The 23,709-nt window shown below is 35.0% G+C and overlaps 1 protein-coding gene across 3 annotated transcripts in view; it reads right to left on the minus strand.

Annotated features, from left to right (window-relative positions):
* Positions 1 to 23,709, minus strand: part of LOC132404077 (ABC transporter B family member 1-like) — a 152,893-nt gene that overhangs the window by 30,689 nt on the left and 98,495 nt on the right. For all 3 annotated transcript variants that reach the window (XM_059988085.1, XM_059988086.1, XM_059988087.1), the window contains exons 17-18: positions 22,957 to 23,010; positions 14,732 to 14,848 (exon numbers count right to left, since the gene is read on the minus strand). In XM_059988085.1, the coding sequence (XP_059844068.1) occupies positions 14,732 to 14,848; positions 22,957 to 23,010 (171 nt within the window). The remainder of the gene's footprint in view (positions 1 to 14,731; positions 14,849 to 22,956; positions 23,011 to 23,709) is intronic.

The following is a 23,709-nucleotide window of genomic DNA, read 5'->3' on the forward strand; positions in this document are numbered from 1 at the left end:
ATTCAACTCTATCAAAAGCTTTTTCAGCATCTAATGAAATAACACATTCTGGGATTGTGGGTGGTGAAGTATGAATTATATTAATCAATTTTCTAACATTAAAAAAGGAATACCGATTCCTCATAAAACCAGTTTGATCTTCTGAAATAATCTGTGATAGTACTTTTTCTAATCTAATAGCTAAAATTTTTGTAAGAATCTTAGAATCTACATTTAATAGTGATATAGGGCGATAAGATGTACATAAAGTAGGATCTTTATCTTTTTTAAGAATTAGAGAGATATTAGCTTCATAAAAAGATTGAGGTAATCTCTTCTTAACAAACGCATCATTAAAAATTTCACATAACCAAGGAGAGAGCAAAGAAGAAAAAGTTTTAAAAAATTCTACTATATAACGATCAGGACCAGGAGCTTTCCCTGAATTCATTGATGAGATAGCCTCTCCTATTTCCACCATAGAGATAGGAGCATCTAACAGGCTATGGTCTTCATCTATCAGTTTAGGAATATTCAAATTGTTAAAAAAATTATCTATCATGGACTGGTCACCATCAAATTCTGATTGATATAGAGATTTATAAAAATCTTGAAAGGTATTATTAATTTCTTTATGATCAGTAGTTAAATTACCGTCTTGTTTGCGAATTTTAATAATTTGTCGCTTAGTCGAGATAGCTTTTAATTGATTAGCTAACAGTTTACCAGTACGATCACTGTGAATATAGAATTGAGCCCTGGTCCTAATTAATTGATTTTCAATTGAAGAAGATAATAGTAAACTATGTTCCATTTGAAGCTCAACTCTCTTCTTATAAAGTTCTTTGGTAGGAGTCACGGAATAAATCTTATCAATTTCCTTGATTTTATCCACTAATAAAGCAATATCTAAATATCTTTGTTTTCTTTTACCAGCAGAATATGAGATAATTTGTCCACGAATAAAAGCCTTAAAAGAGTCCCAAAGTATTCCTCTGTCAATTTCTTCAGTACAGTTTGTTGAGAAGAACAAGTCAATTTGCTGTTTTATATAGGTGATAAATTCTGGGTCTTGAAGCAAAGTAGCGTTAAGCCTCCAAGATCTGATATTATTGGAATAGTCCGAAATCTTAATAGATAACTTCAAAGGTGCATGATCCGAAATAGTAATAGAATCATATTTACAATCAATAACATCCGTTAATAACCGATGATCAATAAGAAAATAGTCAATTCTAGAATAGCTATGATATACATGTGAAAAAAATGAAAATTCTTTATCTTTAGGGTTCAAAAACCGCCATATTTCTGTAATTCCCGAATCAACCATAAACGAATTAATAAGTAGGACTGATCTGTTCGGAAGAGTACGAATAGGTTTAGATCTATCCATCGAAGGATTCAAACAACAATTAAAATCTCCACCCATTATCAACATATATTCATTTAGATTAGGAAGGGAAGTAAATAAACGTTTAAAAAATTCAGGGCAGTCAAAGTTTGGAGCATAAATATTAACTAGAACAACTTTCCGATGAAAAAGTAAGCCAGTTATCAACAAAAATCTACCCTGTGGGTCAGAAATAATTTCATGATGTGTAAACGATATTGAGGGGTCTATAAAAATAGACACACCCCTAATTTTAGCGGTACAATTTGAGTGAAATTGTTGACCCTTCCAGAACCTAAAAAAACATTGATTATCCTCCCTCCTGATATGGGTCTCCTGTGCAAAGATAATATTAGCATTCAGTCTATGGAATACTTTAAATATTTTTTTACGTTTAATCGGATGATTTAAACCATTAGTATTCCAGGAGATAAAGTTAACAGATTTATCCATCATACTAATATTAGTTGTGTGTATCATAAAAGGTTAAAAAGACACATAACCCACAATTCAGGAAGGAGGAAAATTGATTCAGGAGCAACCGGAGAACATGACACCTCAACAATATTAATAATTTAAAGTCGGCCCATAAACTAAAAGCAAAAAAATAAAGAGCAAAAGCGTGAAAAAAGATCCCTACCCCCTCCCCCCACCCTTCGAAAAAAAGCCAAGCGGCAGGCGCATAATCTAATACTAATATTACCCCCATTTTAAGATGGCAGCTCTATAAAAAGATTAAAAGAAAACTATATAACACCCAAATTAAGATATAGAGTTGCAAAAAAAATATATATCAGAATAAAAGAAAACTAATATAATAAAACAATCATTAATAAAAAAAAGTATAAACATCAAAATTTAAAAGTGTAATATACCTTTAAAAAAAAATCCCGTGTACAAATACAAGATGACGTTTCAAAAACAAAGACTTATGGGAAGAAGAAACGCCATTTTGAAAAAGCCATATTACTAAATACAAATGTGAGTTCAGCAATCTGTTAAAAGACAAAATAAGATTAAAAAAAAAGGGATATAATAAACAGTACAATATATATAAAAAAAGACCAAAAATCCAAAACATTCGTCCCATTTCTGAGTACAGGCAAACAAATAAATGCTTACAAAAAACAGAATCTTACGGGAAAAAGAAACGACATCTTAAAAAAAAGTAAATCATTATTGCAAAATATAAATGTATATAACCAAAACAGAAAGAAAAAAAAAGATATTATAAAAATTAAAAAGAACATCTATAAACAATGATGATAGTAAAAAAAACCAGACCCATAGATCAAAATAAGGTTATAACCCAGCTTCATAGGTTAAAACTTAAAATAGAAAGATATCCTCTCTCCGAAAAATCTTCCACATAACACATAGTTCAAGTTGCAGTAGAAGATCGAAATTCTTCAACAAATTTCTTCGCTTCTTCCGGAGTGTTAAAAATTTGCTGACTATTGTCGCTCAGCGTAATTCTAAGCTTCGCTGGATACATTAAAACTTGTTTAAGTCCAATCGAATAAATCTCTGCCATCACTGGTTTAAAAGCGATTCTGGCTCTCATAACCTCATAAGAATAATCCTCAACAATTCGAAATTTGAAGTTATTGTAAGAAATCATACCTTTTTTACGAGCTAATTGAATTAAAAGCTCTTTCTCACGAGGATAATGAAGGCGAACAATCACCGCTCGTGGTTTATCAGACATAGACGAAAACCTCGCAACTCTGTGAGCACGGTCAATAACAGGTTTAGTTTGCAAACCTTCATCACCGAAAATTTCCCACAGTAATTTAGAGAAAAATTCAGTTAAATCACCGGACTCAACTTTTTCGGAAAACCCGCTAATTCGCAAATTCTGTCTGCGAGATCGATTTTCGAGATCAGTAATTTTAAACTTATGCTGATTTACAGCTTTAAGAGTCGATTGTACCTTCTTATCCAACTCCTCAAGTGTACGTGCTTTTTCAACAATTAATTTTTCAAGAGTCTCCAACTTATCTTCATGCCGCTGAATATCCGTTGCCTGCGACTGAAACTTAGTATCAAGCGATTTAACAGCTCCTTCAAGTTCAGACATTTTCATGGTAAGCTTGTTTTCAAAACTTGCCATTTTACTTTCCAGGTTATCTTCCAAACTTGCCATTTTACTTTCCAGCTTGCTTTCCAAACTTGCAAGTTTAGCGTCCAGAAGATTAGAAATTGCATCGATAGATAAAGGCTCCTTAGACGATTTCTTACTTGTAGCCATTTTAAGTTCGGCAAAGTTAGATCAAATATAGTTTTAGGGAAAAAAAAGTCAATCGAAAATATCAACTCATTTGATTAAATTCGAAAAGATTTGATTAAAGGGTGATTATAGTTAGAAAAGTGAAGAGCGCCTAAAAGGCAGATGTTTACGTCGCCATCTTGAAACTCCACCCCAGCTTATTTCTCATTTGTGCAATTTACCCTGTAGGATATTAAAAGGCTGTGTAGTTGGAGCAGGTGGAGAAGCCAATCCCGCCTTGAAGATTTCCAAAACTATAAAAGCAGTTCTCCCTGCCACAGATTGTGTTAAAAAGGTGGTGGAGTGGTGGTGGTGGTGGGGGGGGGGGGGTTTATTGAAGGGTTAAAGAAGATTTAATATTAATTTAATATTAGCAAAGGTTGTCAGCGCTGAATGAACAGATACAAACAGATTCATATATTCTTATGATTTTATATGTGACCAGATGAAATCTGAAAATATATGAGTTTGGTTAAATCCTTCCCAGAATCATAGTGGATTATGATCAGCATTTGTTTAATAAAACATTAAAAAAACAACCCAGATTCATAGAACCATTAGAGAGTGCACTCCTATCTAACTGAGGGTCCTCAGAATCCCCACACGACTACCTACATCATTTACATCCGTATAAAAGACAATTCAAAATTAAGTAATTACATCATGTAACAGCTATTGCATCTGACAGGCCACATCGTAGTAACACCTAAAGCAAGGGAGATCATGAATAGAAGTCTTGCTCAAAATATTTGTGAATATTTCTGAAAGACAACTTTTTCGTGTGCTCATGGGAGCTGTGGTGGTAGATGCATTGCCATAATAGAGTAAGTTTCCTCTATGCATCAGATGCATTAGTAGTGATCAGGATAAGCTTAGTTAATAACATGTTGTGACCAGCTTTGGCAAATGGTGACAGAAGAGTACTTAATTCTTTCATCACTTGGTCAGCCTTAAAGCTTGGCAATTGTCATATTATTTTGTCACTGAAAACAGAAGGAGATACAAGTCAAGGGGAATTCATCCTTTTAGATCCCATAAACTATTACTTTGCCAGGGATACTTCATGGAATTTTCTTTAAAACATTCTCAGATTTTAGTTTTAATTTCATAATGTGGAAAAACTAATTACAACTATTTTACTTGGGATAAATAAGTAACACATCTACCTTGACAAATTATTTTGTTAAACCTGGATTGTACATTGTTAAATGCATCGTCAATACATATGCAGCTTTTGAACTTTGCCCAGCTTTTTGTAAATAATGCAACTGTCATTTCTCTGATCTTCTGCTCCTCAGGCTCTTCATCTTTTGTTAACCCCTCTCACTACACAACTTCATCTTCAGCAGCTCTATTCTACACTACTGAACAGGTTATAGAATAGGAAGCAGACATTTTGTCAGCAAGTCCATGACAGCTCTGTGCACTTTTCTTTCCCCCTTTCAAGTGCTTATCCAGTTCATTTTGGAACAGCATAATTCAACCTGCCACTAAACATCTGAGTCAGTATTTTTCAGACACAACAATCACTGTGTTTAAAACATTTTTCCTAATGCAACTTTTACCAATTACTTCCATTTTGTGGCATCTGGTTCTTGACCTTTCCATCTAGTTGGACTCATCATTATAACTTAAAATCCTTTATCAGATCCAGTTCTCTCTTCAAAGGATAGTAGCTATAGATTGTCCAGTGCATCTGCTTTGCCAATGTCCCTCATCTTTGAAACATTCTAGTAAAAGTCTTCTGTATCTTCTCCAAAGTCTACCGTATTTTTCATCATGCACAGCACCCAGAATTCGACATAAAACTCATGGGTTAATCAGTGTTTCATAGATTCATTCTACCTTCTCACTCTTGTGCTTAATGCCTTTATTATTTATTTAGGGATACAACATGGAATAGACCCTTCCAGCCATTCAAGCCACATTGCCCAGCATTCCCTGATTACCCCAATTTAACCTTACCTGAACCACAGGGCAATTTACAATGATCAGTTAACCTACCTGGTACGTCTTTGGACTGTGGGAAGAAACTGGAGGACCCAGAGAAAACGCATGCATTCCACAGGGAGGATGTACAAAGACTCCTTACAGAGGATGTCGGAATTGACACCCCAAACTGTAGCAGCGTCATGCTAACCACCATGTTACTGTGGTGCCCATGCTACCTGTCAGTCCCATGATCCTATGCTTCCATCACTGCTCTCTCAAACCATCATGCCACTTTTAATGATTTATATACACATATCTCCACATCTGTGTTCGTATTACTTTAACATTGCGCCTTCCAGTTCACTTCACCCTTCTTAAGGAAACTAAATTTTCACCTTCTGCATTAAATTTTATATGCTACATGTCCATTCAATTCACCAACCTGTCTACATCTTCTTGAAGCCCTGTACTAACTCTCACAGTTCATTAATTTCCAACTTTTGAGCCTGATGCACAGGTGGAAATTGTGAAGTAATTTATGTATATTAAAAGCACCAGTCCTAGAAATGCCCTCTGGGAAAAACCATTGTACATTTCCCACTGGTCTGAGAAGCATTAGTTCATGTCTACTCCCCATTTCCCAGCATCTGGATACTGCCCCTATAATTTCACGGGCTTCAGCCCTGACGATGCCTGTTAAGCCATACTTTCTAAAACACTTTTTGAAAGTCCATGTGGACTTCCCTCAATCATTCCAGTTTACCACATCAAAATATACGTCAGGTTAGTTAAACATGATTTGCTGGCCTCACCAATCAATCCACATTCAAGGCAATTCCCAATTTTACCCTGGACTTTCATTTGAAAGTTTGCCCATTCCAAAAAATGCGTTTCTGGAATCCAAGTTTTAGATTTGATGAAGATACAAGGTAATAGGAATAAGCCATTCAACCTCTTGTGCTTGCTCAACATTCAATAAGATTATGACTGATCCAATTGTATAGATCAGTCATAATCTTATTGAATATTGAACAGGTAGAAGAGGTTGAATGGCTTCTTCCTATTACCTGACATTGCTTCATCCCCAGAAATACTTCATCCTTGTGCTTAAGAGCATTCAAATATTCTCTTCTTCAGTGTTAAAAGAAGAGTTCCAAATTCCCACAAATCTTTGTGGAAAAGTTTTGCTTTATCCCGACATAAATAAGCAACCACTTATTTTTAAACGCGGATCTTTAGTTTGAGGGTCTCCCAAAAATGAAAATAACCTCTATATCCACCTGGTCAAGATTCTCCCGTTAACTCCCCTCTCACTCTTCCAAACTGTATCAGATATAAACCGAGCACATCCAACCTTTTCTAAAAAGGTAACCAGTCCCTTCCGCACACCAGTCTGAATAGCCTTTGCCAAAGTACTTCCAAAGCATCCACAGCATTTAAAAAAAAATCAATGCTATATACAACATTCCAAATTTGTTCTTACTGATTAATTTTCCCTGGTAGTAAATAATAACATTGTTAGCTTTCCAAGTTATTTATATACTTATCTTTATATACTTAAGAGATACAGCATAGTTACGGGGGTGGAGTTTCAAGATGGCGACGTAAACATCTGCCTTTTAGGCGCTCTTCATTTTTTCAACTATAATCACCCTTTAATCAAATCTTTTCGAATTTAATCACATGGGTTGATACTTCCGATTAACTTTTTTTTCTTCCTAAAACAATATTTGATCTAATCTTGTCAAACTTAAAATGGCTACAAGCAAGAAATCGTCTAAGGATCCTTTATCCATCGACGCAATTTCTAGTCTTTTGGACGTTAAACTGGATGCTAAACTTGCGGGTCTGGAAGGCAGATTAGATGGTAAATTGGGAAGTAGACTGACAAGTTTGGAAAATAAGCTTACCAGGAAAATATCTGAAATTGAAGAAGTTGATAGATCGCTTGAAACTAAGCTTCAATCGCAGGCATCAGACATTCAGCGGCATGAAGATAAGATCGCGACTCTTGAAAAATCAATTTGTGAAAAAGTACGTACAATTGAAGCGCTGGAGAAGAAGGTAGAGTCGAATGCTAAAACTATGGATCAGTATAAGTTTAAAATTACTGATCTCGAAAATCGATCTCGCAGACAGAATTTGCGTATCATCGGGTTTCCCGAAAAAGTTGAGTCCGGTGATTTAACTGAATTTTTCTCTAAATTACTATGGGAAACTTTCAGTGCTGAAGGTTTGCAATCTAAACCTGTTATCGACTGCGCTCACAGAGTTGCGAGATTTTCAGCTCTGTCTGGTAAACCACGAGCAGTGATTGTTCGCCTTCATTATCCTCGGGAGAAAGAGCTTTTGATTTGATTAGCTCGTAAAAAAGGTATGATTTCTTACAACACTAACACATTTCGAATTGTTGAAGATTATTCATACAATGTAATGAGAGCGAGAATCGCTTTTAAACCAGTGATGGCAGAGATTCACTCGATTGGACTTAAACAAGTTTTAATGTATCCAGCGAAGCTTAGAATTACGCTGAACGACAACAGTCAGCAATTTTTCAACACTCCGGAAGAAGCGAAGAAATTTGTTGAAGAATATAGATCTTCTAGTGCAACTTGAACTATGTGTCATGTTGAAGATTTTTCGGAGAGAGGATGCCATCTCATTTTAATTAACCTATGAAGCTGGGTTATAACTTCTTATCCTGATCTACGGGTCTGGTTCTTTTTTTTTACTATCATCATTGTTCTATAGATGCTCTTTTAATTTTTATAATTTTTTTTAATTCTTTTTTCTGTTTCAGATATACACATTTATATTTTGTAATAATGATTTATTTTTTTTCAAGATGTCATTTCTTCTTCCCATAAGACTTTGCTTTCTATAAGCATTTATTTGTTTGCCTGTACTTAGAAATGGGATGAATGTTTTGAATTTTTTAGTCTTTTTTTTATATATTGTAGTGTCTATTAAATCTTTTTTTTAATCCTATTTTGATAACTTTTTTTATTAAACTTTTTTTAACAGATTGCTGAATTTACAGTTATATTTTGTAAGATGGCTTTTTCAAAATGTCGTTTCTTCTTCCCATAAGTCTTTGCTTCTGAAACGTCATCTTTCTTGTATTTGAATATGGAATTTTTTTTAAAGGTATATTACACTTTTAAATTTTAATGTTTATACTTTTTTTATTAATGATTGTTTTATTATATTAGTTTTTTCATTCTGATTGATATATATTTTCTTTTTGCAACCCTATATTTAAATCTGTGTGTTATATAGTTTTTTTAAATCTTTTTATGGAGCTGCCATCTTGAAATGGAGGTAAGGTTAGTGTTAGATTATGCGCCTGCCACTTGGCTTTCCTTCGAAGGGTTGGGGGAGGGGGTAGGGATCTTCTTTCACGCTTTTGCATTTTATTTTTTTGCTTTTAGTTTATGGGCCGACTTTAAATTATTAATATTGTTGAGGTGTCATGTTCTCCGGTTGCTCCTGAATCTATTTTCCTTCTTCCTGAATTATGGGTTATGTGTCTTTTTTACCTATTATGATACACACAACTAATATTGGCATGATGGATAAATCTATTAACTTTATCTCTTGGAATACTAATGGTTTAAATCATCCGATTAAACGTAAAAAAATATTTAAAGTATTCCATAGATTGAACGCTAATATTATTTTTGCACAGGAGACCCATATTAGGAGGGAGGATAACCAACGTTTTTTTAGGTTCTGGAAGGGTCAACAATTTCACTCGAATTGTACCGCCAAAATTAGGGGTGTGTCTATTTTTATAGACCCCTCAATTTTGTTTACACATCATGAAATTATTTCTGATCCACAGGGCAGATTTTTGTTGATAACTGGTTCACTTTTTAATCGGTTCTAGTTAATATTTATGCTCCAAACTTTGACTGCCCTGAATTTTTTAAACGTTTATTTACTTCCCTTCCTAATCTAAATGAATATATGTTGATAATGGGTGGAGATTTTAATTGTTGTTTGAATCCTTCGATGGATAGATCTAAACCTATTCGAACTCTTCCGAATAGATCAGCCTTACTTATTAATTCTTTTATGGTTGATTCGGGAATTAAAGAAATATGGCGGTTTTTGAACCCTAAGGATAAAGAATTTTCATTTTTTTCACATGTATATCATAGTTATTCTAGAATTGATTATTTCCTTATTGATCATCGGTTATTAACGGATGTTATTGATTGTAAATATGATTCTATTACTATTTCGGATCATGCACCTTTGAAGTTATCTATTAAGATTTCGGACTTTTCCAATAATACTAGATCTTGGAGACTTAATGCTACTCTGCTTCAAGACCCAGAATTTGTCACCTACATAAAACAGCAAATTGACTTCTTTTTCTCAACAAACTATACTGAAGAAATTGACAGAGGAATACTTTGGGACTCTTTCAAGGCTTTTATCCGTGGACAAATTATCTCGTATTCCGCTGGTAAAAGGATACAAAGATATTTAGATATTGCTTTATTAGTGGATAAAATTAAGGAAATTGATAAGATTTATTCCGTGACTCTTACCATAGAACTTTATAAGAAGAGAGTTCAGCTTCAAATGGAACATAGCTTATTATCATCTTCTTCAATTGAAAATCAATTAATTAGGACCAGGGCTCAATTCTATATTCACAGTGATCGAACTGGTAAACTGTTAGCTAATCAATTAAAAGCTATTTCGACTAAGCGACAAATTATTAAAATTCATAAACAAGACAGTAATTTAACTACTGATCATAAAGAAATCAATAACACTTTTCAAGATTTTTATAAATCTTTATATCAATCAGAATTTGATGGTGACCTGTCCATGATGGATAATTTTTTTTAACAATTTGAATATTCCTAAACTGATAGGTGAAGATCATAGCTTGTTTGATGCTCCTATCTCTATGGCCGAAATAGGTGAGGCTATCTCATCAACGATTTCAGGGAAAGCTCCTGGCCCTGATGGTTATATTGTAGAATTTTTCAAAACTTTTTCTTCTTTGCTTTCCCCTTGGTTATGTGAAATCTTTAATTATGCGTTTGCTAAGAAGAGATTACCTCAATCTTTTTATGAAGCTACTATCTCTCTAATTCTTAAAAAAGATAAAGATCCTACTTTATGTACATCTTATCGCCCTATATCACTATTAAATGTAGATTCTAACAAAAATTTTAGCCATTAGATTAGAAAAGGTACTATCACAGATTATTTCAGAAGATCAAACTGGTTTCATTAAGAATCGGTATTCTTTTTTTAATGTTAGAAAATTGATTAATATAATTTATACTTCATCACCCACAGTCCCAGAATGTGTTATCTCATTAGATGTTGAAAAAGCCTTTGATAGAGTTGAATGGACATACTTATTTAATGCCTTGAAAAATTTTAATTTTAGTTCTAATTTTATATCATGGATTAAATTAATATATTATAAACCTGTTGCTTCTGTTCTTACAAATAATTATAGATCCTCTTTTTTTCAATTATCTCGTGGTACGAGACAAGGTTGTCCTTTAAGTCATTTATTATTTAATATTGCATTAGAACCTTTAGCCATTGCTATTCGTGAATCTCCTAATATTTTTAGTATTACCCGTAATGAGAAGTTATACAAATGATCACTTTATGCTGATGACTTGCTGTTATATATTTCTGATCCTGATAGGTCTATTCCCGCTATTTTATCCTTGTTGGCTCAATTTGGTAGTTTTTCTGGTTATAAATTAAACTTAGATAAGAGTGAATTATTCCCCCTAAACACGCAAACTTTATTGAATGACAGGATTCCATTTAAAGTTGTTACTGATAATTTTATCTATTTAGGTATAAAAATTACCAAGAAATATAAAGATTTATTTAGACTGACTTTTTTACCTATGCTTCATCAAATTCAACACCTTACTACAAGATGGTCTCCCTTATTCCTATCATTAGTTGGTTGGATTAATGCTATTAAAATGATGATTTTACTGAAATTTTTATATTTATTTCAAGCCTTACCAATTTTTATTCCTAAATCTTTTTTTGACAACATTGATTCAAAAATTTCATCATTTGTGTGGCAAAATAAAAACCCCAGGTTAAGTAAAAGGCAATTACAAAAATCTAAAAAAGATAGTGGTTTAGCTTTACTTAACTTTAGATTTTACTATTGGGCGAATAATATTCGTAACCTAACGTATTGGAAATTAGATTTGGACTCATCATTGTGTCCACAGTGGGTAAATTTGGAATGCAATGAGGTAAAGGGATATTCTCTATTCTCTGTTCTTGGTTCTTTTCTTCCTGCTGATTTAGTTAAATTCAATAAACAGATATCTAATCCTGTTATCAAACATACATTACGAATTTGGTTTCAATTTCGTAAATTTTTTACTCTGAAAAACTTTGTTCTTGATAGCCCTATTTTATTTAATTTTTTTTTTCAAACCTTCCTTGACAGATCAAGCTTTTAGCATATGGAAAAGGAAAGGTATAAAATGTTTTCGTGATCTTTTTTTTTGAAGGTACTTTGATGTCTTTTGACCAACTTTCCAATAAATTTAAATTACCTAAATCTAATTTTTTCAGATATTTACAAATCAGAAATTTTTTTCATAAAGTTTTACCATCTTTTCCCAATTCAACTTCAACGGATTTCTCAGATTTGATTTTTACCTTAAATCCTTGTCAGAAGGGATTAGTAGCTTTTATTTATAATATGATTATGAAGATACAACCAGAGATATCTGATAGAATTAAACAACAATGGGAAAAAGAACTTCGATACAATATATCAACAGATAAATGGGGAAAAAATTTTACAAATGGTTAATTTTTCTTCTATATGTGCTAAACATGCTTTAATACAATTTAAAATTGTACATAGAGCTTATATGTCTAAAGATAAACTTGCTCGATTCTATTCTCATATTAACCCTCAATGTGACAGATGTCATTCAGAAGTGGCTTCATTGACTCACATGTTTTGGTCATGTCCCACTTTACTTAACTATTGGAAGGACATATTTGTTACCATTTCCTCAATTTGGAACATCGACTTACAACCTAATTTTATTACTGCAATTTTTGGTATACCAAATGAGGATGGTAATCAGTTTTCTCCTTCAATCAGACGAATGATTGCTTTTGTAACATTAATGGCCAGAAGGTCTATATTACAAAATTGGAAAGAAGTAAATCCTCCTACCACGTCTCAGTGGCTTTTTCAAACTATTTCTTATCTGAGTTTGGAAAAAATTAGAAGCACTATTTTTGACTCATCAATTAAATTTGAAGAAACTTGGGGACCGTTCATTCGACATTTTCATATGAATTAATTTGGCCTTTTCCAGACCTTCTCTCTGCTTATTCTTGTTCAGGTATGGAGTTCCGGAGTTCTTTGACACTATCATATACTTATAAACTGTTATTATTGCCCATGTTAGTTTAGTTTAGTGGTTTTTTTCATATATATTCTCTTTTATATATTTTCAAATTTTTTTTTCTTTTTCTTTTGACGATTATTTTTTTTCATATATAATTATAGACTCAATTGATTAATGTACTTTTTTTTGTTGATGTTTAATAGGATATTATTATCTTATTAATGTAATTTCAAGTCTATTGTATTCATAACCTATTCATTATTATGTTATGTTTTTTTTATATTTATATGAAACTCAATAAAAAGATTGAAAAAGAAAGAAAGAAAGCATAGTTACAGACCCTTCTGGCCCAATGAGCTCATGCCACCCAATTACATCTTTGTGACCAATTAATCTACTAACCCCATATCTTTGGAATGTGGTAGGAAACCAGAGTATCTGGAAGAAATCCATGCAGTCATGGGAATAACATAAAAACTTCCTATAGATTACAGTGGAATTGAACCTGGGTTACTAGCATTGTAATAATGTTACACTAACCCACTATGCTGCCATATTGGCCCAAAGCGACTAGCCCTTTATCAATTATGTATCTAGATACTCAGATTCTTCATAATCTTTTCATATCTTTTTCCTGTCAAAATGAACAATTCTGCATTTTCCCAGATTATGCTTGATTTGTCAGTAACTTGATTTACTTGCATCCCTTCACAGCACCTGTCAAAAGTCCTTGATATAACCTGCATTTGTTTTTGCAGATCACCAAAAATGAATCGTCTGTTGAGGCAAGAGGAAAAAATGTGTCTTGTGATGGCAGCACCAATGTTTCTGCATTAATTAGATCTGACCATTAATTCTGAAAGATCAGAACGATTCCATTCCAAATTCAAATGACATAAACATTCAAGACATTCAAAATTAAAATTCTGATTTGGTACCAAAATAAAAAGCAGTATTTAATTAATGCAATGGATCACTGCCCCACAGCATTTGAGTAGAAACTAAGTTTGTCTAAGTGTGTATATAGAACTAATGTCAAAACCTAAAATTTCAGAACAGGCATGATGTAAGTTGCTCAGTGATATTTCATACATCTCCAAACCAAAACATGATGGATGTAAGAATATTGCAACTGTAGATAATTTACAATACAGATCCTCCATAGGTTAAGATAATTTTCTGTTTCTGTGAATTGCTCACAGCACAGATAATTCACAGTGAACCAGATTTCAATATGGCAGCATAAAGCAAATCCCTCCCTACCAATGCTCCCTATAATTTGTAATGACCAATGTGCGCAAAAATCTTGTGCTGTGTAGTTTTTTGCCCAGTGACAACATGTGCGCAGTGAATAATTTCTTCAATAAAAGGAATATAAATAAGCCAGTTCTAAAATCTGCAGACAAATCATCGCAAATTCCTCACTGTCAACACCATCCACATCAGAAACTGGAAAAGGAAATGTTATGTCATACGATCATGAAATATATTTAACATGCCACCGTGGTAGAGGGTGTCAACCTCTTGTGCACAATTTAAATTCCTTTGTGTGCAAGCAGCAAAAATGTTCCTTAGAGGGAATATTGATCCCAACAATCTCCCAAATACCTGTTTGTATCTATGGGCTGTGCACAAGTTGGACGCTTGTAAGATGGGGATGATCTGTACTGGAATACCACAGACATCTTAGAGTAGGTTTCTACTATGAAGTTAAAACCATCAGCAATTAATCTGCACTAAGATTAAAATTTTTCTTTGCTTTGTACTAACCTCATCCAGTAGCAGCAACACGGGATCCATAATAAGCGCCCTGGCGATAGCGATCCTCTGTTTCTGGCCTCCTGAGAGTCTGATTCCATGCTCTCCCACCATCGTCTCATAACCATTCTAAAAGCACAAATCAAAATTGGTTGTTGTTACACATTGCAATTTATGATCAAGTACCAGAACAGAAAAAAATAGCACGCACAAAGGTTTCTGCTAGTAGCAGCAAATATCAATTCTCAACACCTGTGCTGCTAAACCAATATAAACTTGGGTTGAGCCTAGTGCACTTTTCATGGTTAATAATTCCTCATATTTAATCAAAATATTTGTTTGAAATTCCAGATCCATAAAAGTTTCAGGTGAGTTCCTGTTCAGTGATCCATAAACAAAATTCTTAAGTGCAACACTATCAGTGCATCGTCAAGAATTTAGCTGTGGCTTACTGTCCTACCCACTATCAGTTCTGGGTGTGATGGAGATTCTGCGTGATGAAAAGATACTTCACAAACAGGTATTTGGAGATGACTGAGTCCAATACTCGAGCTACAATGTCAACACATAAGACCAGAAGATATAGGAGCAGAATTAGGCCATTTGGCCCATCGAATCTGTTTTGCCATTTCATCGTGGCTGATCCATTTTTCCTCTCAGCCCCATTCTCCCGCCTTCTTCCTGTATCCTTTTATGCCCTGACTAATCAAGAATTTATCAACTCAAGTATATCCAATAACTTGGCCTTCAAAGCCACCTGTTGCAACGAATACCACAGATTCATCACTCTCTGGCTACAGAAATTCCTCCTCATTTTCATTCTAAATGGACGCTCCTCTATTCTGAAGCTGTGTCCTCTGATCTTGGACTCCCCCACCAAAGGAAACATCTTCTCCACATCCACTCTATTGAGGGCTTTCAACATTTGACAGGTTTTAATGGCGTCACTGCTCATTCTACTGAATTTCAATGAGTACAAGTCCATAGCCATCAAACACTCTTCATTGGACAAGCCTTTTTATCCCAGAATTATTTTCTGAACCTCCTTTGAACCCTCTCCAGTGAAAGCACATCCTTTCTTAACTAAACAATACACTCAGAAGCTAAGAGGATGGGATGTGTGACATGGGGAGAAGGCCAAGGTAGGAAAAGGGTTTTGGGAAGAGAATCTGCTTTAGTGGATTTACTAGACAGCTCTAGTGCTTTTCTTACAGGGTAACTAACTTCATTTTCTTCATAAAATTTAAAACTAGATAATACAAGATAGTCTTGTGTCACTTCACAGTATGAAGCGTATCACACCAATGCCATAAAATATTTATATCATGTCAGCATGCGGTCCACTTTTATTTCACACACATTCCATTAGAGTCAACTCTGACGGGCTTTTAGAAAGAATAAACCCATGGCTCCATTCTCTCAATATGCAGCTCTGGGAGAATTCTACATTGCTCATTCAGTAAAGCAGCTCTTGGCACTCTTAGGCAGCTCTTAGTGTATCTCTTGGCACACAAGTCCTGTGTCTTAGACAGTACCAGCCATCAAATGGGAGACTCGTGAATTTGAAAGTGAATCAGCAAATATTGCTGAAGTGATAATCTTTCATCACTGGATAGTGCAACTTACGCCTGATTTAAGAACTCCTATCCAACTGCAGTGCCAGCTGGTGGCATAGTGGCATCAGCACAAGAAGTCCCGAGTTCGAATCCAGCTGGCTCCCTTGTACACTCTCCAACTCTCCATCTGTGCCTGGGTTGAGTGTTGAGCGAGCAACTCAACGCAACTCAACCTCATAAAAAAAAACAACAGATGCCCATGATACACCATATGATGAGCAATCACCAAAAAGATCGGTGCAAAAAGCTTGCCATGACACACACACACACACACACACACACTTATCATGCGGGCAGTGGGCGAATCAGCCCTCTTGTGCTTTTTGATCTCGTCACTTGAGATTCAGTTTCACGCGACCCTGCCACTTTGAACTGGCCCACGCCTTCATTAACCAGGTCCAACACTTGCCTTTGTTGAATCTTGCCCCTCTTGACATAGGATATCCGGTTTGTGGGGGTTTAGCAAGGGTTAATCAGGGTGTGCTTAGGGTTTGTGGGGCTGAAGCCGGGGCTAATCGGGAAGTGCCTAGGGTTTGTGGGGGTGTGTGCCCCTTTTGGACTTCAGGATTAGGTTTGAGTGTTGGGCTGGTGGATGTATATAGCCGGTTTGTGGGGGTTTAGGAAGGGTTAATCGGGGTGTGCTTAGGGTTTGTGGGGCTGAAGCCAGGGCTAATCGGGAAGTGCCTAGGGTTTGTAGGGGTGTGTGCCCCTTTTGGACCTTAAGATTAGGTTTGAGTGTAGGGCTGGTGGATGTATATTTGGTTGGGAGAGGTTAGGCTGCAGAGTTTTGAGTATGAGCTGCTATGGCAGTTAGGCTTGTATAGGGAACTTTCCAAAAAAATCTTCTCCTGGTTCATACTGATAAAGCACATCTTCATTGCCCAACATATTGGGAATCATATTCCTTATTAACGTAGCACAAGTCTACTTCAGGTGAACCACCATCCCCAGAGTTGGCGACCTAATTTTTGATAACATTTGTCAATTGTAATCCACATTAAACTGCCAGATGCATTGCCAATGTTGTTTCTCTTTCCAACTCCCCATTCTGATGGTAATGATTCAAGGATTCTGAACAGTTAGAAATATTATGCTGTGCACCTCCAGCAGTTCTGGAGCAATTCAGTCCCACAAAGCCAAGTAGAACTTAGCTTCTGCCCCTTCATTCCCTGCTCCCCCAAACAGCTCTCCAGAGATTCACCAACACCCCTCCCAACCTAGTCTACTGCTTTCAATTCATGGTACGTGTTGTCCTCTACACAAGTGGAAGCAAGTGCAGACCAGACAACCATTTTGAGGAACATTTGTGTTTTGTCTGCAATGGCGATTTTAAGCTTCCAGTTGTAACCATCACAGTAACTTTCCATTACCACAACAACCTGTCTGTCCTCAGTCTCCTCCATTATTAAAGAGAGGTCAAATATACATTGGAAGAACAACATCTCATAATACACTTAAGCAACATATAATCCAATGGTATGACTACTGATTATTTGAATTTCAGGTAATGCGCAATCCCAGTGCTCTCTTTCCATAAACACTCATCTGTCTACATTTTTTTCCTTTGTTATGTCATCCCTCCTATTACCTCTCCCTACCTTGTTCTAGCTACCTACCATACCCTCACCATTTAGTCCACCTATCAGCCTTTGACCGATCCACCCCTGCCTCATCTGTTCCATCCACCTATAATCTCCTCCCCATCTGGTTCCTCCAACACCAACTAGCCTCTATCCCACCCCATGAGTCCTGATGCAGAATCTCACTTCAAAATGTCTTATAAAATTCACCTCTAAAGGTGCTGCTTGACCCAGCTTTGTTTTCATTCTAGGTTTGAGCATCTGCAGTCTCTTTTGCCTTCAAAGAGTGGGGCTTGCTAGCACTTTACTTCTTGGAGATCTTCCTTGACATCCACCCCCATTGACTGCAACATGAACAAACCTGGAAGCTATTTTGGAACTGACAGGCTAATTTTCTGAACGTCCATGAGGATGAGGAAACCCTGACTACACTGGGGAATCAAAGAGTTATCAATCCCTTTTAAGTTCTTAGAGCTGTCAAGCAGCAAGAGTTTTAAGTTCAATATTCTTAGCCCAATCAGCCTTTCGGTTTTCCTTTTGGTGAGTCAGCCAACATCAGGTCAGCATGAAATCAATGACTCTTAGACTGTGAATGTTTCAGCACAAGTTTCTGAGACTAGACGGATCCATCTCATCTCTACAGATGTACTAAAGTCATGCTCTTACTGCAAGGCTGATGTTGAACTATTTCAATCAGGAATCTGAAGTAGCATCCAATTTGCCACTGGCTCTGCCAGAACAATGCAATTTGAAACACTGGTAGACTCATTAATGCAGTTAGGGTACTTTATTCCTTCAGAATTCCAATCTCAAAGTTACTTGGGCCTCACTTTTCTACGTTTTCTTTTTTAAATAAGGTAGAGCATTGATTAAGTGGATAAATTATGGTAATTAGAACACACAGAAGGTTTCAATATTACAAAAATGTAAGCCTTTATAATGAAGTATGTACTCACTTTGTAACCATCACTAACAGCACCTACAGTGTGGGTGATTCAAAAAGAAAACAAGCCAGAGCAACAGAATAACCAAAACCTCTTATCACTGCTTACATTCATCGCAGGGAGTTTGAGTCTGCAGTGAAACCTTTACCTCATTCTGAATTCAATTAGAGAACACTTCTGCCTAATGAATTCCCTTGAAAATCAGATATTCCATTATGATTACAATTAACACCTCAATTGGTAATAAATGATAAAATATTGTTCTAATTGCCCTTGCTAAAAACCTTGAGAAATGGATACTTAGTGATGTTTGTGACCACTACTGACAAAGTTGTCACAAATTTTGAAGCATTTCATTGACCTGACCAGCTATAGAGATCCACACCAATCAGGAAGAACAAGGATCCAATTAGTATCCAAGTTGCTTGGAACCTTGAAATAAATTTCAGCCTTGTTATTCTGGATAATGTAACTGAGTTTGTTGAGACTGTTTTATTGGATTCTCAACTTGTTAGCCATTGGCATTTGAAAAAAATAACAAAAGCAAATACTAGTGTCTCATGATCAAATTGCAATATGAAGTGCCATTTGAAGTCAGTAATAGAGATTTTACTTTACTGCAGAGTAGATGAGAATAGCACATGTTAAAGATATTGCAAACTACATTGATGCAATGAGCATATCATGTGTGAAAGCACTGATGTACCATCACTTTCTATTGCAGTAAACAGAAAAATGACAAGTCAGGGTAATTTTGCCACATTGTGGATTTGGCAATAAAGAAACTAGTAAAGCTTAAAAGCCATATTTAATTTTCTTTGTTAGATTTAGCCTGATCAGCATTTTGAATGCTCAATATGGTTTGATTCAGCCTGTCTGGTATTCATTTAATAACAATGGACATGTTTTGCTTTTAACTAGTAGGTACTTAAAAACAACACATGGTTTCCATTTACTATTCAGTTTGTCTGGAATTTTAAGGAAAAAAAATAGATGATCACATGAAGGATAAAGAAAATGCTGTACATGGCATTATGATGAAAAAAATTGATTTTTGACCTTACTTTGCAAGCTAAAAGCACTATAATTACAAAAGATTAATGTTGTGTTGCTTCGAAGTACATCAAGGTAGCTAATAGATTTTTCTCATGAATAGTTGGTTTGTTTAGTTAATAAACAAGTTTTTGTTAATGTGTGTGTAAAATAATGTAAACAAAAGGAGACAAAATCAGGCCATTTCTTGTGTTTGGAAGTCTAACACAATGGAATACAGATACAAGATTAAATGCAAAGTACTTGGGAGACAAAACAAAAACTAAGTAAGACATTAGTGAACTTATGTGATGAACAGCTTGCCCATTTCAAATTCTTAATGGTGAAACACAGAAGGGTACACATGCTCTCAATCCTATTCTTCAATTCAGTGTAATTATGCCTGATCTCAAACTAAAGTGCACGTGACCACCTTTGTCCTTTATTCCTGGATATCGGTGGTTAACAACTCTGGAAGTATCAGATTTAAAATGAACAGTTGACCTGGTATTTATTACCAAGATGAACAAAATTCCAGACTTTTTTGCTCTTTGTATATATTTCCTCATTTCATTCCTCAAAACTCTGGCTCTAATTTTTAGTCTATAGCAAAGTAAGGTCAAACATTCTAGACTTCTCAATCATCAAAAATAAAATAAATAGCATCTTTCAACTCTGTCAGCTCCCTTTAATATCTTGAAAACCAAGTCAGTCTCAGTTTGTCTAATCCCCTCTTATATTTAACTCTTGGAGTTCAAGTTTCATTTATACAATTCCTTCATGTTCAATAAATGTTTCTAGTGTCCCTAGAAATGGATCCAGTCTTTCCCACTCATCTATGTGTTAACTTCTCTCATCAGTTTCTCTACATCAATTTATGCTTAACTTGAATAATAATCCAGAAATTCTAATGCTCAAGAACCTATTCTTTAATTTAATGGCTTCAAGTTCCTGGATATCAACAGCTCTGAAGATCTATCTTTGGCCCTACATATTGATGCAATTACAAAGAAAGCATGCCTGTTGCTAAATTCCATTAGGAGATTGAGGAGATTTTGTATGTCACCGACTCTAACAAATTTCGTCAAATGCACCATGGAGAGCATTCTGACTTGCTGAATCATCGTTTGGTACGGAGGCGTCAACGCACACGATCGTAAATAAAAACTACAGAGAGTTGTAAACTCAGCCAACTTTCATCACTAGCTTGCTAGCTTCCCACCATTAGGACATCTTCAAAAGGTGATGTCTCAAAAAGGCAGCATCCATTGAGACTGACCCTCACCATCTAGGACATGCCCTCTTTTCATAATTATCATCAATGAGATACAGGAGCCTGAAGACACACACTCAGTATTTTAGAAACAGCTTCTTCCCCTCCGCCATCAGATTCTTGAATAATCCATAAGCATGGCCTCTCTATTTTGCTCCTTTTTCACATTTAAAAAATATTTTCTTTTGTAATTTAATCATTACACTGTACTGCAAACTGCAGATTTCATGACACAAGTCGTGATAATAAATCTGATTCTGATTTAGCTCCCATCAACTGCTACTCCCCTGAAATGACATCTAGTCCACATTTTCCCCAATTTGCTGTCCCAACACTGAACAAGAAATGGATCATCCTGCTTTCTCTTCTCTAGATCCCTTCAATCTGTTTCAAGAAGTTTCTTAATATGGCAGCAGGCCATGTATCTATTGGATTACATATTATTATTTCTGTCTCTTAATTATTGAATTCCTTGCAACCATCACATTATGTTTCTCATGCACTTCCTTTTGGAGGGCTACTCCAAAGAGTTATGATTACCATTCTGTCTGTTTTACTGAATTGTTACATTGCTCAGCAAAACTTTATCCACGATCAGTGTCACAGGTAATGGTAATGGAAAGGCAATGTAGGAAATAAATAATTTTTTTATTTCCTTATCAAACTTGCAAAGTTACTTACACAATGCAAAAATCCTCCAAATGGATTGTTTTTAATAAATCCTAGACACCAATCCCTTTAACCATTTTTACAACTGAGTTTACTTTAAAAACTATTTTTGCATTCAAATCTTGATGAGTATTTCCCACCACCTTGAAAAAGGGAGGGATGTAGTTTTTCCAGAAAGGTAGTACCTTAATTTACGTGAAAAGTATTACTGTTCTTTGAGCAATAGGTGACTTGGCAATATTCTCCATGTGTTGCTGAAATTTCCTTTTAAAAATCAAACTCTCAAAATTTCAACTTATGATTAATATTCTATTTACGCCAGTTGCAGCTTATTCAAAATTTGTCCTCAACCATAAAGGCAGACTCTTTTATGTTTTTCAAATCTAACCAGCAGGTAACAACTTAAACCTATTAACCCTTCTACAATCATTCTTGAAGTCAATAGCTCCATGAAATCATAGCCGGGCAACACTATAGTGTACTGGTTAATCTGAATTATTACCGCACCAGCAATGCGGGATCAATTCCTGCCGCCATCTATAAGGAATTTGTATGCCCTCCCCATGACCACGGAGCCTGCCGAGCACATCCTCGATCTGTGTCGATTGTTATATAAGCGACACATTTCACTGGATGCTTTGATGTATATGTGACAAATAAAATTAATCCTTAACCATGGCTTCTTCATTCAAAGCAACATTTCCTTTATACACCAAACAATCCTTTTCCTTTAAGTAACTAAAGATCCAGGTTGTCCCAAGACTTCCTGGGAAGGTTTTCTATTAGCATTCTTAATTTAGCACACAAGGAAAAGCAGCTTTTTGCTTCTCTTATTTTGAGCCTGCAATATTCATGGCAAATCAAATATGCATCTTTATTCTGGCAGTAGTTAATTTAACTGTTTTTTGATCTTTGTAAAATCTTAACACGCTAATATACACATGCTCAACATTACTGCTTTATTGCAAATAAAAACCATCAGATCATTGTCTTTTTTTTAAATCATCCTTTTTCTCAGGAGAAACTAGGAATAGAATCATGCTTCACAAAGCACTTAGTGTTTACATTCAAAACTGGATATTGAATCAGTAATTGATATTATTTCATGCATCCATATCCTCACCTCAAATGACATAATGAAATCATGAGCATTTGCTTTTTTGGCTGCATCAATCACCTGTTTAAAAGGAAAGAAAAAAAAATCACATTTAGCTAAAATTTGACCAGGCTTTATTAAGGCTTTGCACTTATTTTTGTTAAGAGTATTTTAGAAAGGAGAATAAAATGTAGTCAAGAATTAAGATTTTTAAAGGAAGCTAACTTGGTAAGTCCTTATAATAGGCAAAGGTAATTAAGCAATAACAACAGCAGAACATAAGAGTGCTCAGATATCAGCAAGATATTAAGCATTAGCTAAATAGAAAAGATGACTTTTGAACTTAAAGCAAGAATGCAATTATACAAGAAGATAAGCACTCCCTCTGAAAGGCAATGTCCTGTCAAAATAAGAAAGTATACTTAATTTTTCTAGATCAGTGGTGCCCTTTCTTCACATGGTATTTCGAAGCACTGGGCAAATTAGGACAATTTATCCAATACTACAATGAAGTATTACTTGATTTCCTCGGATCCAATACAGAATGAAAAAAGAAAGCTCACCACACTTCTATATAACATGCATTAATACTAAAATTTGTTTTTTTGAGTAATAAATTCAGACAGTCTGGTCAATACAAAGGTTTCTTAAATTGGAACATTTAATCCTACAGAAGAGGCAAACACAGAAACAAGGTCAATTGTCTGATTAGGTGACAGAAATTGAGAAGCAAATATCTGGTTTCTAACATTACTTTCTGGTTCACTAAGCATTCACTAG

Source organism: Hypanus sabinus, chromosome 13 (genome assembly GCF_030144855.1).
Source record: "Hypanus sabinus isolate sHypSab1 chromosome 13, sHypSab1.hap1, whole genome shotgun sequence".
Lineage (NCBI taxonomy): Eukaryota > Metazoa > Chordata > Chondrichthyes > Myliobatiformes > Dasyatidae > Hypanus > Hypanus sabinus.